At 37.9% G+C, this 12,482-nt stretch overlaps 1 protein-coding gene across 1 annotated transcript in view; it reads right to left on the bottom strand.

Moving 5' to 3' along the window:
• The window catches only part of ARMC3 (armadillo repeat containing 3), a 146,804-nt gene that overhangs the window by 39,995 nt on the left and 94,327 nt on the right, over nt 1-12,482 (bottom strand). The window contains exons 10-13 of the mRNA XM_007936409.1: nt 10,510-10,759; nt 3,773-3,909; nt 2,763-2,931; nt 1,699-1,715 (exon numbers count right to left, since the gene is read on the bottom strand). Coding sequence (XP_007934600.1) covers nt 1,699-1,715; nt 2,763-2,931; nt 3,773-3,909; nt 10,510-10,759 — 573 coding nt within the window. The remainder of the gene's footprint in view (nt 1-1,698; nt 1,716-2,762; nt 2,932-3,772; nt 3,910-10,509; nt 10,760-12,482) is intronic.

Genomic DNA, 12,482 nt, shown 5'->3' with positions numbered 1-12,482 from the left:
GGAATGCCCAACCTTCCTTCCGAGGAGTGGCTGGTGGGTTTGAACTGCCAGCCTTCTGGTTAGCAGTCAAGTGCTTTAGGCACTATGCTACCAGAACTCCTACTAAAAATGTTTAGTGGATATTTAAACCCAGGCTAGACAAAGCCCTGTCCTGGCAATTTGACCAGCTTGGGAGGGAAGAAGTTTAGATCAGATCTTCTTCTTTGATCTTTTCCCAATCAAGTTATGATTAGATACCTCTTTCATCCAACATGGGAGCTCTGGTGGTGTAGTGCCTAAAGCATTACTGCTAACCAGAAGGCTGGTGGTTCAAACCCACCAGCCACTCCTGGGAAGAAGACTGGGTAATCTACTTCCGTAGAGATACTGCCTTGGAAACCCAAGGAAGGGTCCCTATGAGTCGGGACTGACTCAGTGGCAGTGAGTTTGGTTTTTTGGTTTTTTACCTAAGATACTTTTCATGGTCCTTTAAAAATAACACAGATCATACTATTCTTCCGTCTAGTTTCCCATGTCACTGAGAGTAAAGGCCAAAGTCCTTCCAAAGGTCTGCAGGAGTTGCATGATTCTGGCTCTACTGTTCTTCCCCGTTGTTCTCTCAGCTCTAGCTACACTGACCTACTTGCTGTTCTTTAAACATGCAAACATGTTCATGCTGCAAAGCATATTTGTCCTGGCTGTTTCCTCTGCCTACAGGACTCTTTCTCCAGGTATTACCATGGCTATGTCCCTCGTCTCCTTCAAATTTTTGCTCAGATGTAACTCTTGAAGTTACCTGCCCCCAGTCTTTAAAACTGCAGCCACCAACCCCAGTACTCTCCATGCTAAAGAGTCTCCTTATCCTGACTACGCTCTACTTTGTTAGTGCTAGTTATTTCTATTAAATGTTATTATTTACTTATTGTGTTTGTTGTTTATTCTCTCTTCCCACTGCAATCTAAGTACCAGGGGAGTAGACACCTTTTGTCTGTTTTGTTTACTCACATATGTAATGCCTCCAACATTAGAAACTTAATATTTACTGTATGAATGAATCAGGGGATTTCTTCTTTATAGAAGAAAGTGTCTTAATTTTTAAAAAAAATTCATGACTAAATATATCTTGTCACAGTTTTAGCTGCTATATGGCAACATTTTTCTGGTAAATGTTCTTTTTTTTTTTTTTTTTTATCTTTTCCTCTTTTTTTTTTAAATTTTTTTTTTTTTTTTTTAAAAAAAAAAAAAAAAAAAAATATTCATTGCCATATAGTCAACTCACAGCAACCACCTTTGGGTTTCTGAGGCAATAGATCTTTACAGAAGTAGACTGCCCAGTCTTCCTTCCACAGAGTGGCTGGTGAGATTGAACCACCAACCTTCTGGTTAGCAGTCAGATGCCTTAGGCACCACACCAGCAAAGCTCCGTATTCTGTGCCAATTTTTTATTAAATTATTTACCTTTGAATGAGTTGGGCTTTCTTGGACTAGTGATTTCTCAGTGGTTTGTGTGTACAGTATTGGAGAGTCGGGGGAAGATAGGAGAAAGAACCACAGTTAAATTCTAGGCTGGCTGTTTTTTAATATTCAGAAGTTCTCTAAGTCTCTCCTGCCATATAGAGTATGTGCTACAAGTATGGCTCAGCTATTAGCTACGTAATTTTTTTTATGGCCCCCTCTCCTCTGTGTCTTTGAACCAATTATGTTGCCAGCTTTGCTCACCCTGGTTCCTGCAATACCTGGTGAACAAGGAATACAGCTTTTTTTTTTTTTTAATAGTGATTTGGGTGAAAGTTTCTAGAGCAAATTAATTTTCCATACAGTTCATACACATTTTGTTTCATGACGTTGAGTGCAATCCCCATAATGTAACGGCTCTCTTCCCACTTTCTCCCCATCGTTACTTTTTCTGCTGTGCCTTTCTTTCCTATGCAAGGAATATAGCTTTTGCATTCCCAGTTCTCCCATCACCTCAGGAAGCATTTTTTTTTTTTTTTTTTAATGGCAATTTCTGAGATCTGCCACCACTAGCTCTCTTGGTCCTCTATGAGCATCTTTTTTTTTTTTTTTTTTCATTTCTTCCTCCTGTACAGAGTCTTCCTGCTTGCAGGGACAGTTGGCAGCCCTTCCATTTTTCTGAAGTCTGTGCATCATATCTGTTACCTAGTTTTGTCTAAAATGGGTTTTGGGGGTTTCTTTTATTTATTTTCTCCATTCTCCCTTTTGCTTTTGATTTCTGGAAGAAGTGGAAAACGCTGATTTAGCAACCATGTTCAAAATGCACTCAAAGATTTGAAGTATTTTAGTTTCCCACTTCTCCTAACATTAACATTGCATTACACTACATACTGTTTTAAAAATCATCGTAATAAATGTAGTTAATTAACATAATATTCTTCTCCATTACATTTAAAAATCCATTATTATAATTTGGCTAATTTCAATCATATTAAAATTAATGAAATGTAGAACATATTCATGTCCTTATCCTTATCCTATCCTTATCATCTATACTAAGCCCTAGAAGTAATAAAATTCCCAAAGTAAAACTGTTCCTTCTATATCTTATTTGAAATTTGAGGCTAGCATTGGCAAGCTGATTTAGTTATAAGTAATCAGATTCAAAAATAGGCAAAGTCATGGACAAAGTGATGATTTTCCAAATTTCTGTCTATAAAAATATAAATTATGTTAGGTGGTTGTAAAATTACAATGTAATGGCATTGTGACTTAATGAAAAAATAATCACCATACATACTGAAATACAAATAAGTGCTGCCACTTACCCGGCCATAATCATAGAATCCATCACTAATTATGTTATATGATGACAGATAGCCAGTCTGGCTGTATTTCAGGGAAAGATTGTTGTTGAGCAATTTGTTATAAGCTGCCTCACTGAATTTATTTTTTCGACTTACTGAGAGATTAATTTCTTCAAGGATATCTAAAGCCCTGTCAATGAAACCAGAAAGCATTATTTGCTTTGTACAAACAATCCAACATTAGGTTCCCACTTATAAACCTACGTAGAATCCCGAATGAAGAACTAACATGCAAAGTTTAGAACATTTTGGATAAAGTAATACTGAAAGGATTATGAAAGCAGATCAGTCTTTTTTGAGGATGTATGCCATGTAGTATCTCATACTCAAACCATTGAAAAAAATAGTATCAGAGGAAAAAACGTTCTTTGTTCACTTATAGCAAAGTTTGTATTGGACTCAACTCCTACAGCTTGTCAGGCAATATATACAAAGAATAAAAATGATTAGAAATTAATAGTGTAAGTCTGCGTATGGAGCCTTGAAACCCTATTTGCTTATATGCTAAAGACAACAAACGGGCTGTTAAGAAGGAAAACAGATTTGGTCAGAGTGGCTAAGTATGGAATTCTGGTGAAAGGTTCAGGATCAGTGGGGAGAACATGGAGGTAGTAGTCACAGTTTGTTTTATTTTAGCCTTGCAAGTTGAGACACAAATAGGACTGTGTTTGTCACTAGAAGAGGAAGGTAAAGAGTAGCATTTGTCAAGATGGAAAAGAAGAAAAGAAAGGCAGAAGGTGATTTTTGTAAAGAGTTAGGAGAGCTCTGAGAGACACAGAAATGGGGATGGACACACCCTCCTCTCACAGCCCCTCCAGAGGTACTGCCAGTGTGCACACAGGCCTCTTGAGCACTCTGTGGGCTGAGGGTGGAAGCGCACACTCTGCCTAACCGTCCTGGGGGTGGGAGAGGGTGCTGCTGCTGCTGCTGCTGTCCCTCTCAGCTGGACACTTGGAGCAATGTTGACTCACCCGAGCCTGCACAACTCAGTGGCCATCAGCTCATCACTGGCACAGACCATCACAGCCCAGCTGGCATGCCTCCTGACTTCCTCGTTCTTGGAGCGCAAGAGTGCAACAAGGGGCTCCAGTCCACCTGCATTTTTTAACTAAAAGCAGAAACCAAAATTTTATGCATTAAGAGTATTGAGTATAAGTTCTTATACTTAAGAAAATTTCGTGATTGGATTGTTAAAAGATATTAACTATGTGAAAACTTTTAGAACGTGTTCATATTTGGATTTACTAAATTGAGAAAAAGAAAGATGCATCTATTGCAAAACTTTATAGTCAGGAGTCCAGTTTTATGTTTGAAGTAAAGAAAACAAGCCAGAGTTGAGGAATAGAGATGATCATGATTTTACATGGGGCAGGGACTGGGAAGAGAGCGTGTCTTCTCCCTGCCTGCAAGTGCTTGCCTTAAATTTATCTGGTCTACTTCTCAACACTTGACCCTATGGTAAGACAAATTAAAGATCCACCAAAAAATATCCACGTCCTAATCCTTGGAAGATGTGATTAAGTTAAGGATCATGAGCTGGGGTAATTATCCTGGATTATCTGTTTGGGCCTAATAAATCACAGATGTTCTTACACAAGGGAGAATGGAGTGTCAGAAGAAGAAGAAGAAAAAAGATGTGATGGAACCAGAGTTTGGAATGATGTGTTTTGAAGATGGATGAGGAGGCCATGAGCCAAGGAACGCATGCAGCCTCCAAAAGCTGGAAAAGGTAAGAAAATGGGTTTTACCCTAAAGCTGGCGGAAAGAATGCAGCTCAGTTGACATCTTGAGTTTAGTCCATAAAATGCACTTTTGAACTTCGGACCTCCCAAACTATAACGTAACAAATTAATGTTTCTTTAAGCCAGTCAATCTGTAATAATTTGTTATAGCAGCAATAGAAAACTGAGACAGACTCCAAGGCTGTGGCAGGAAGAGCAAAGGCAAGCAAGCAGCACCAGGGCGACAAGGTACCCCAGGTCAGCAGTGTGGCCAAAGAGGAACTAAAGCAGTGCTTCAGAAAAAGACACTTTTTGTTGTTGTTGTTATCCTAGGATATCTTGTCTTCTCTATGGAGAAGGAAAGGAGCCAGAAGGTGGAATCACCAGTTAAATGAACTCCATTAATAATATTACATATTAAGAAAAATTACTCATCCATAAAATTATTTCTATCAGGGAAAAAAAAAAAAATCTGACAGTGCTGTTGCCTCACTGCCTGGAAAATAAAAAGAGTGCTCTACTAGTCTGTATATATAATATCCAGACAAAAGCCCTGTGGAATAGGTTCCACTTTCATTCACTCTCATCTAAAACACAGGAACTTCTGGCAGCAATTTCATGTTAGTCTGTAACTTGTGCAGCTTAGACAAACTCACTTGAAGTATCCTGTATTTTGCAAGCTAAATATCAGAACATGTTTATTTCTGGGTGTAATACAGTATGGTAACCCATGTGTTCTTTTGGCAAAGATCTAACTCATATATTCCTTCCTCCCCTTGCTTCACTCACTCATTCATTTAAACTCATCTCACTTCTTAAAACTTTTCAAGTGACCATCTAAGATGCAACTATTGGTTTCCTCTCATCTGAAGCAAAGAATAGTGAAGAAAATCAAAGGCATCTGGAAACAATTAGTCCAAGGATAAGATGGACCCTGAGACCAGAAGAACTAAATGGTGCCCAGCTACCAATGCCAACTGCTCAGAAAGGGATGAAACCTGGAGATCATGGATAGAGTCAGAGGAAAAATGTGGAAAAAAATTAAAAAACACAAAAATGACCAGAATTACTGGTCAGATAGAGTCTGGTGGAACCCCCGAGTCTATGGCCCCGGGTTATCCTTCAGGCCTAGAATCAGACTCACTCCCATGGACAGGCTCTCAGCCCAACAGTAGAAAGACCTACATGCAGAACACCTACCTCAAGGTGATGTACCTCCCTATTCTCGGGAGATACATCCCTTAGAGCAATTGGCCGTGGGGCACCAAAGGGACAGCATTCACAAAGAGGGAAAACTGGACAGACAGCAGTGCATAGTTAAGAAGAGCACAGGGAGGCGGTAGTCATAGGGACGGGAGGGAGGAGAGTTTGTAATGGTCAGGGATGGTAATCGGGGCATGAAATCAAATGTACATGAACTGTTGAATGTAAAACAAATTTTGCTCTGTAAATTTGCCCCCAAACACAATAAAATTTTTAAAAAATAATATAAATAAATAATAAAATAAAAATAAATAAAAGTGACCTGATTCCAACTGAAAGTGATCCTATATGACAGAGTAGAACTGCCCCATGAGGTTTCTAAGGCTACCAATCTTTATGGAAGCAAACTGCCTCATCTTTTTCCCACAGAGCAGCTGGTGGGTTTGAACCTTGTACCTTTTGGTTAGCAGCCAAATGATTTAACCACTGCACTACCACAGATAGATCCTTTCTCATTCATTTAGCGACTATTAATTAAGCACACACTTTGTGCAAGGTATATATTAATGCCATGAATACAGGGAAGAAAATCCTCAGTTCCCTGCCCTAAAGCTTCAAGGCACTTACAGTGTTTCAGACAGGAACAGTAACATGCACAAAAAAAAAAAAGGCAGGGGGATAATGGAGACATGCATGGTGTGCAGTGGGAGCAGAGAGGAGGATGCACCTACTTTTGAGGACTGAGGAAAAGCCTCATGAAGGATATGATGGTTGAGCTAGCTTTTGAAGAAGAAACATTATGTTTGTTGTTAGTTGCCTGGAGTGATCTCCAACTCACAGCAACCTCATGTACAACAGAACCAAGTATTACCAGGTCCTGCTCCATCCTCACAATTGTTATGTTTGAGCCCATTGTTGCAGTCATTGTATCAGTCCATCTCATTGAGGGTCTTCCTCTTTTTTTTTTTTTTTTTAAATATTGTCTTCCAACCTTATATATGGTCATGAGTATATTTCCTTTTGCCTAGACATACCTGTCATTCAGCCTGTCTACCTATCTTTCTATGTATCCCTCTCAAAAATGACCTTACCAAGTATTTCTCTACCTTACCAAGTATTTCTCTAGCAATTGGTCCTTCCTGAGGGTGTGTCCGAAGCAAGCAAGACGAAGTCTCACCCTTCTCACTTCTAAGGACCATTCTTGCTGTACTTTCTTCGAGAGAGATTTTTTCATTGTTCTGCAGTCCATGGCATACACCTACTCCTCACTTATCAGCTATCTTGTTACCTGACATTCTGCATTTATGACAATAGTAGAAAATACTATCCAACTATTTTGTGCATTAACAACATACGTCTGGCAGTAATGAACACCAAGGTAAGAGTAATGGTGGTTATGATGGTTAAGGTTATATGTCAGCTTGGCTGGGCCATGTGTCTCAATGGTTTTGCAGTTATATAATGATGCAGTTAGAAGCTCTGGTAGCATAGTGCCTAAGGCACTTGACTGCTAACCAGAAGGCTGGCAGTTCAAACCCACCAGCCATTCCTCGAAAGGAAGGTTGGGCAATCTACTTCTGTAGTGACACCACCTCGGAAACCCAAGGAAGGGTTGATATGAGTCGGAGCTGACGTGATAGCACATAACAACAACAACAACGATGCAGTTTGGTAGTTATGTAATGATGTAGTCATCCTCCATTTTGTGATCTGATGTGGTCATGCTCCATTTTTTGCAGAATGCTGGTTTTGCATAACAACCAGATCTTTGGAACCTAACTTTGTTAAGTGAGGAGTGGGTGTATTCAATATTTTTCACTAGCACCACAATTTAAATCCATCAGTTCTTCTTTGGTCTTCTTTTCTCAATGTCCAGCTTTCACATGTATATGAGGGAACTGAAAATACCATGGTTTGGGTCAGGCATACCTTAGTTATCAATGTGACATCTTTGCTCTTTAATACTTTAAACAGGTATTTTGCAGCAGATTTTCCCAGTGCAGTATGTCATTTGATTTCTTGATGGCTGCTTCTATGGTTACTGATTATAGATCCAATCCTGAACAACTTTAGTTTCTGCACTGTTTATCATGATGTTGCTTATGGGTCCAGAGGTTTTTCATTTACTTCATGTTAAGGTATAATTCATACTGATGGCTCTGTGTAGTCTTTGACCTTCATCAGTAGGTGTCATCTTCATATTCAGCAAACAAGGTTGTATCATCTGCATATTGCTGGTTGTTAATGCATCTCCCTCCAATCTTGATGCTGCACCCAGCTTCTCAGACAGCATATAGATCGAGTAAGTAAGGTGAAAGGATACAACCCTGATATACATTTTTTCCAGTTTTAAACCATGTGGTATCCCCTTGTTCTGCTGGAATAACTGACTCTTGGTCTTTGTACAGCTTCCTTGTGAGTACAAGAAAGTGTTCTTAAACTCCTATTGTTCATAACGTTATCCATCATCTGTTGTGATCTACACAGTCAGATACTTTCATGTAGCCAATAAAACAGAGGTAAACATCTCTATTGTGTTCTCTGCTTTTGGCCAAGATAGATCTGACATCCGCAATGATATACCTCATTCCATGTTCTCTCTGGACCTGTCTTATGGCAGTTCCCTGTTAGTACGGCTATAGCAATTTTTGAATTATCTTCTGCAAAATTTTGCTAGCATGTGATATAAATGACGTTGTCCAGTAATTCTGATCACCTTTCTTTGAAATGGGCATGCATATCTATATTAAACCAAAAACCAAAAACCAAACACACTGCTTTCAAGTCGATTCTACTCATAGTGACCCCCTCCTTGGGTTTCCGAGGCAGTGTCTATATTAGAGGGACAAAAAGACTAGCTTTCCAAGCAGACAAATAAAGGAGACAGAAATAAGAGAACTCAGTATGCGTGGAATTATAAGCAGTATGGTTATTTCTGAAGCATAGAGTTTTGCCTGGGAAGAGCAGGACTTAAGGCTGTTTAGGAAAGTCAAAACAGTTTATCATATCACACTAAACAACTGCAAGTTTACCATGTGGCAATGGTGATCCATTGGGGACTTTTTAGTAGGGCAGTGGTGTGATCAGGTTCACATATCTGGAAGATCAGAGTGGAGGCATTGTGGGGAGTATGAAGCAGCAGAGATAGAGACAGCAGCAAAGAGTCTGTTTTAATATTTCAGAATATACATTGACTCCTTCACAAGCTTCATGATGTTTTAATGACCATATCACTTTTATCACTGTTTCTGATGCAAGGCAGGGTGCACAATACACACAAAACCAAACTCACAGCCATTGAGTCAATTCCAACTCAGAGTGACCCTCCTTGGTTTTCCGAGATGTTAAATCTTTACAGAGGTAGATTGCCTAGTCTCCCTTCCACAGAGAGGCTGGTGGGTTTGAACCGCCAACCTTCTGGTTAGCAGTGAAATGCCTTAAGCACTACACCACCAGAGCTCCTTGCCCAATATATAATAGTTGGTAAATATTCGGTGACTAACTTACTAACTGAATAGATGAACACAGATGACCTGAGTCAAAGGAATGGAAGACAGGGGGAAGAGGATAGGTACTTAAGAGACAGAAAGTATTTGATACTGTCAGAGTAGATACCGTAGTATGAGTGCTTAGGCTTTGGAATCAGAAAGATGCTTTCATATCCATGATCTGTCACTTACCAGCTCTGCTTTGAGCACATTCTTTATTTCTTTAAACCTCATTTTCTTTGTATGTAAAATGAGGATTACAATCATACAGATTTTGTGGGAGACTTAAGTGCATTTAAAGTGTTTATTAGTGTAGTGCCTAGCACATAATAAGTGGTCAATAAATGTTAGCTAGTGTTATTTAATGGAGAGAGAGGAACAAAGTCCAAAGCTATTTGAATGAGTGCCATAGTGACAAGTAAATACAAGAAAAATGAGATTAAATAGGATGTTTATAGGCTTATATTAAGTCTTTATAAAGATTTAATAGGCTCAACCACAGTGCCAAAGATACTTTTTTATGATGGACTTTAAGAAATGCAATTCTGTATTTTAAAATTAATATATCTAAGATAAACACAAAAGTATACAACCCCCTATATGTATAATTTAAAGAATCATAGTAGAAGGCACCTGTTTACCTAACACCCATCTTAAGAGATGAACATTTCCATGACCTTGAACCCCTATGTGCGCCTTTCAGTTACATCAATTCCCTGAGTCCCCCATCAGAGATGGCCCATTTCTTGAATTTGGGGTTAATCATTTTCTCACTTTTCTTTATAGTTTTAACTGATACGTACGTATTCCTAAGGAGCATATTGTTTAGCTTTGCATATTTTTGAATGTTGTGTAAATGGAATCATATTGTATGTATTCTTGTGCAACTCATTTTTGCTCAGCATTATGTTTGTGAGATTTATCCATGGTGATGTCTGTAGATGTAGTTGATTCATATTCACTGATGTGAGATTTTATTTTATGCATATACCACAATTTATTTATCCATGCTCTTAGCAACTGGATAACTGGTTTGTTCAGAGTTGTTTGGTGTTATACACAAAGCTTCTCAGTACACAGGCAAGAAATTCTGCTAGGCACATACCTAGAAATAGAATTGCCAGGTTATAAGACAGGCTCACCTTCTTTGCTAAATAATGGCAATTTGTTTTCCAAAGCGTTGTACCAGTTTTGATGACTTAAATGGTGGGTAGCCAAACACTTAAAACTGTTTCAAATTACTCCATCAATGGGTAATGACCAGAACAATGAAAAAACAGACATTACACCTCTCACCTCTGTCCGGGCCTCAACATCGCACACAATTGCAGCAACTGTGAGAGCAGCTTTGCTCTGCACAACGGTGTTGGCTGAACGCAGTGGGCTGATGATTGCATTCATGATGTTGTGACTCTGTATGTTCACACGCAGCGTCTCCTGCATTGCCATGTTTGTCAGTACTGTAGCTGCGTTTGCAATGGCTCCGTCTCGTTTACAAGACAGGGTGTTTATTAATGGATCAATACCATCAGCTTCAGCAGCTGCACTGGGGAAATGAAGGAGAAATGATCGCGATTAATCCGAGTTCAAAAAATTATCTTGGTGCATACAATTAAGCTTATAAAATGAATAAGTGAAAAAATAAAATTTTAGAAGTAATTAATTGCAATGTGGTGAACCCAGAATGGAGGTGCTAGTGATTTAAATGGCATCTGGGAGCATTTCAGGAATGAATAAATTTAAAGACTAATCTTTTTTCTACTTTTATAGTTTTTGATCATATAAAAAAAATGTATGAAGGCTTCTTAGAATCCCTACTAGTTATTATTTTTTTTTTTTTACTTAATGAAATTTAGGAAATTGTATTCCAAGAAATTCTATCTAAAAATGTCTCATGAATAGTAAAGTAGTGCCTTAAACTGGAGGAATGAGTGAGCATGGAAACTTGTGATTTAAGTTAAAATTCTTTAGCCCATCTTCCCCTTTTTCAAATTAGGTTGTTAATTGTAGGCAGAGGTTAATACATTTGAAACCAGCAAATCATTTTGCATGTGAATGTTGCTTTTATAAAAATTAAACATCAAAGATAAAAGTCATGATTATTGAAATAGATAATTTTAATAATGTAAGCATATTCACTTGTTAAATTTCTTATTTCCAATATAAGAAGACTACAGTTATCCATTAATATATTAACATTTTTTCACAACTGAAAAGCCTAAATCTCCTATGAAGAACATTATGCTTTCTATAATCCTTGTTTTTAAATCATTTTAAAAACTCATAAAATACTAAAAATAAAAATTAGATCATACTAATGAGTGAGAAACAACTTAATTATTTTTTTTTAATGTTTGGAATTACTTCAAATTAGAGATAGTACAAGCAATAAGGTAGACACAGATCTTGATTATGTGTTAAAGACCTATTTAAATCATATGATGGGAACAGAGATAAACAAGACAATAAAAACTAATGTGAGATTCCAGTAATATGAACACTACTTTACATTTATATTTGATACATTTCTGTATTTAGGATCATATTAATAATTACAATTGAAAAAAAACAAATGAGTCTTTATGATGTAGCCCATCAACCTGTATTCTGATGAATTCATTTTAATTTGCTGCTGTCATTTAAATTTGCTGATTATGAAGTATTGACACTCAAGAAAAGGACAATTATCTATCAAAGAACAGATAATAACTAAAATTTTGATAAGGATTGGTAGCCTGAAATTAAAGGATCCTGTGACTGTGGCACCAACTGGGCTCTGAAGGAAGTCTGGACAAGGACTGGGCAGGTGTGACATGACTAGCAGAGGGAGCCCAGGAGAATGAAATGCTTCCCACCCCTAACTTATTTAGTTCAATGCGTAAAATACACCATGTTGATAGCAAGACAAAGCCAATGCCTCATTCCATTTCTACATATACTCCATCCTTGGAAAAAAAAAAGTTTTAAAGTAACCCTTTTTGTGGTATTTCCCACTCTTTCTTTGGGAAGGCATCCCTTAAATTAAAATATGTTTAGATGACATGTAACTAAAATGTACTGAAGATAAAAATGTTGGGAGAAAGGTCTTGTATCCAGTATGATAGCAGAGCCAGTGTTCTTTCTTAGGGGATAAAATAAACAAATACTCGAAGGATAATTTCACTTTTAATTTTTTCTCCATAATACTTACACCTATTATTAATTGACAGGAGCTCTGGTGGTGTAGTGCCTAAGGCATTTGATTACTAACCAGAAGGCTGGCGGTTCAA

The sequence above is a fragment of the Orycteropus afer genome, unplaced genomic scaffold (assembly GCF_000298275.1).
Source record: "Orycteropus afer afer isolate SDZICR_OR568_19922 unplaced genomic scaffold, OryAfe1.0 scaffold00035, whole genome shotgun sequence".
In the NCBI taxonomy this organism is placed as follows: Eukaryota; Metazoa; Chordata; class Mammalia; order Tubulidentata; family Orycteropodidae; genus Orycteropus; species Orycteropus afer.
This window is presented reverse-complemented; position numbering and strand designations above follow the sequence as displayed.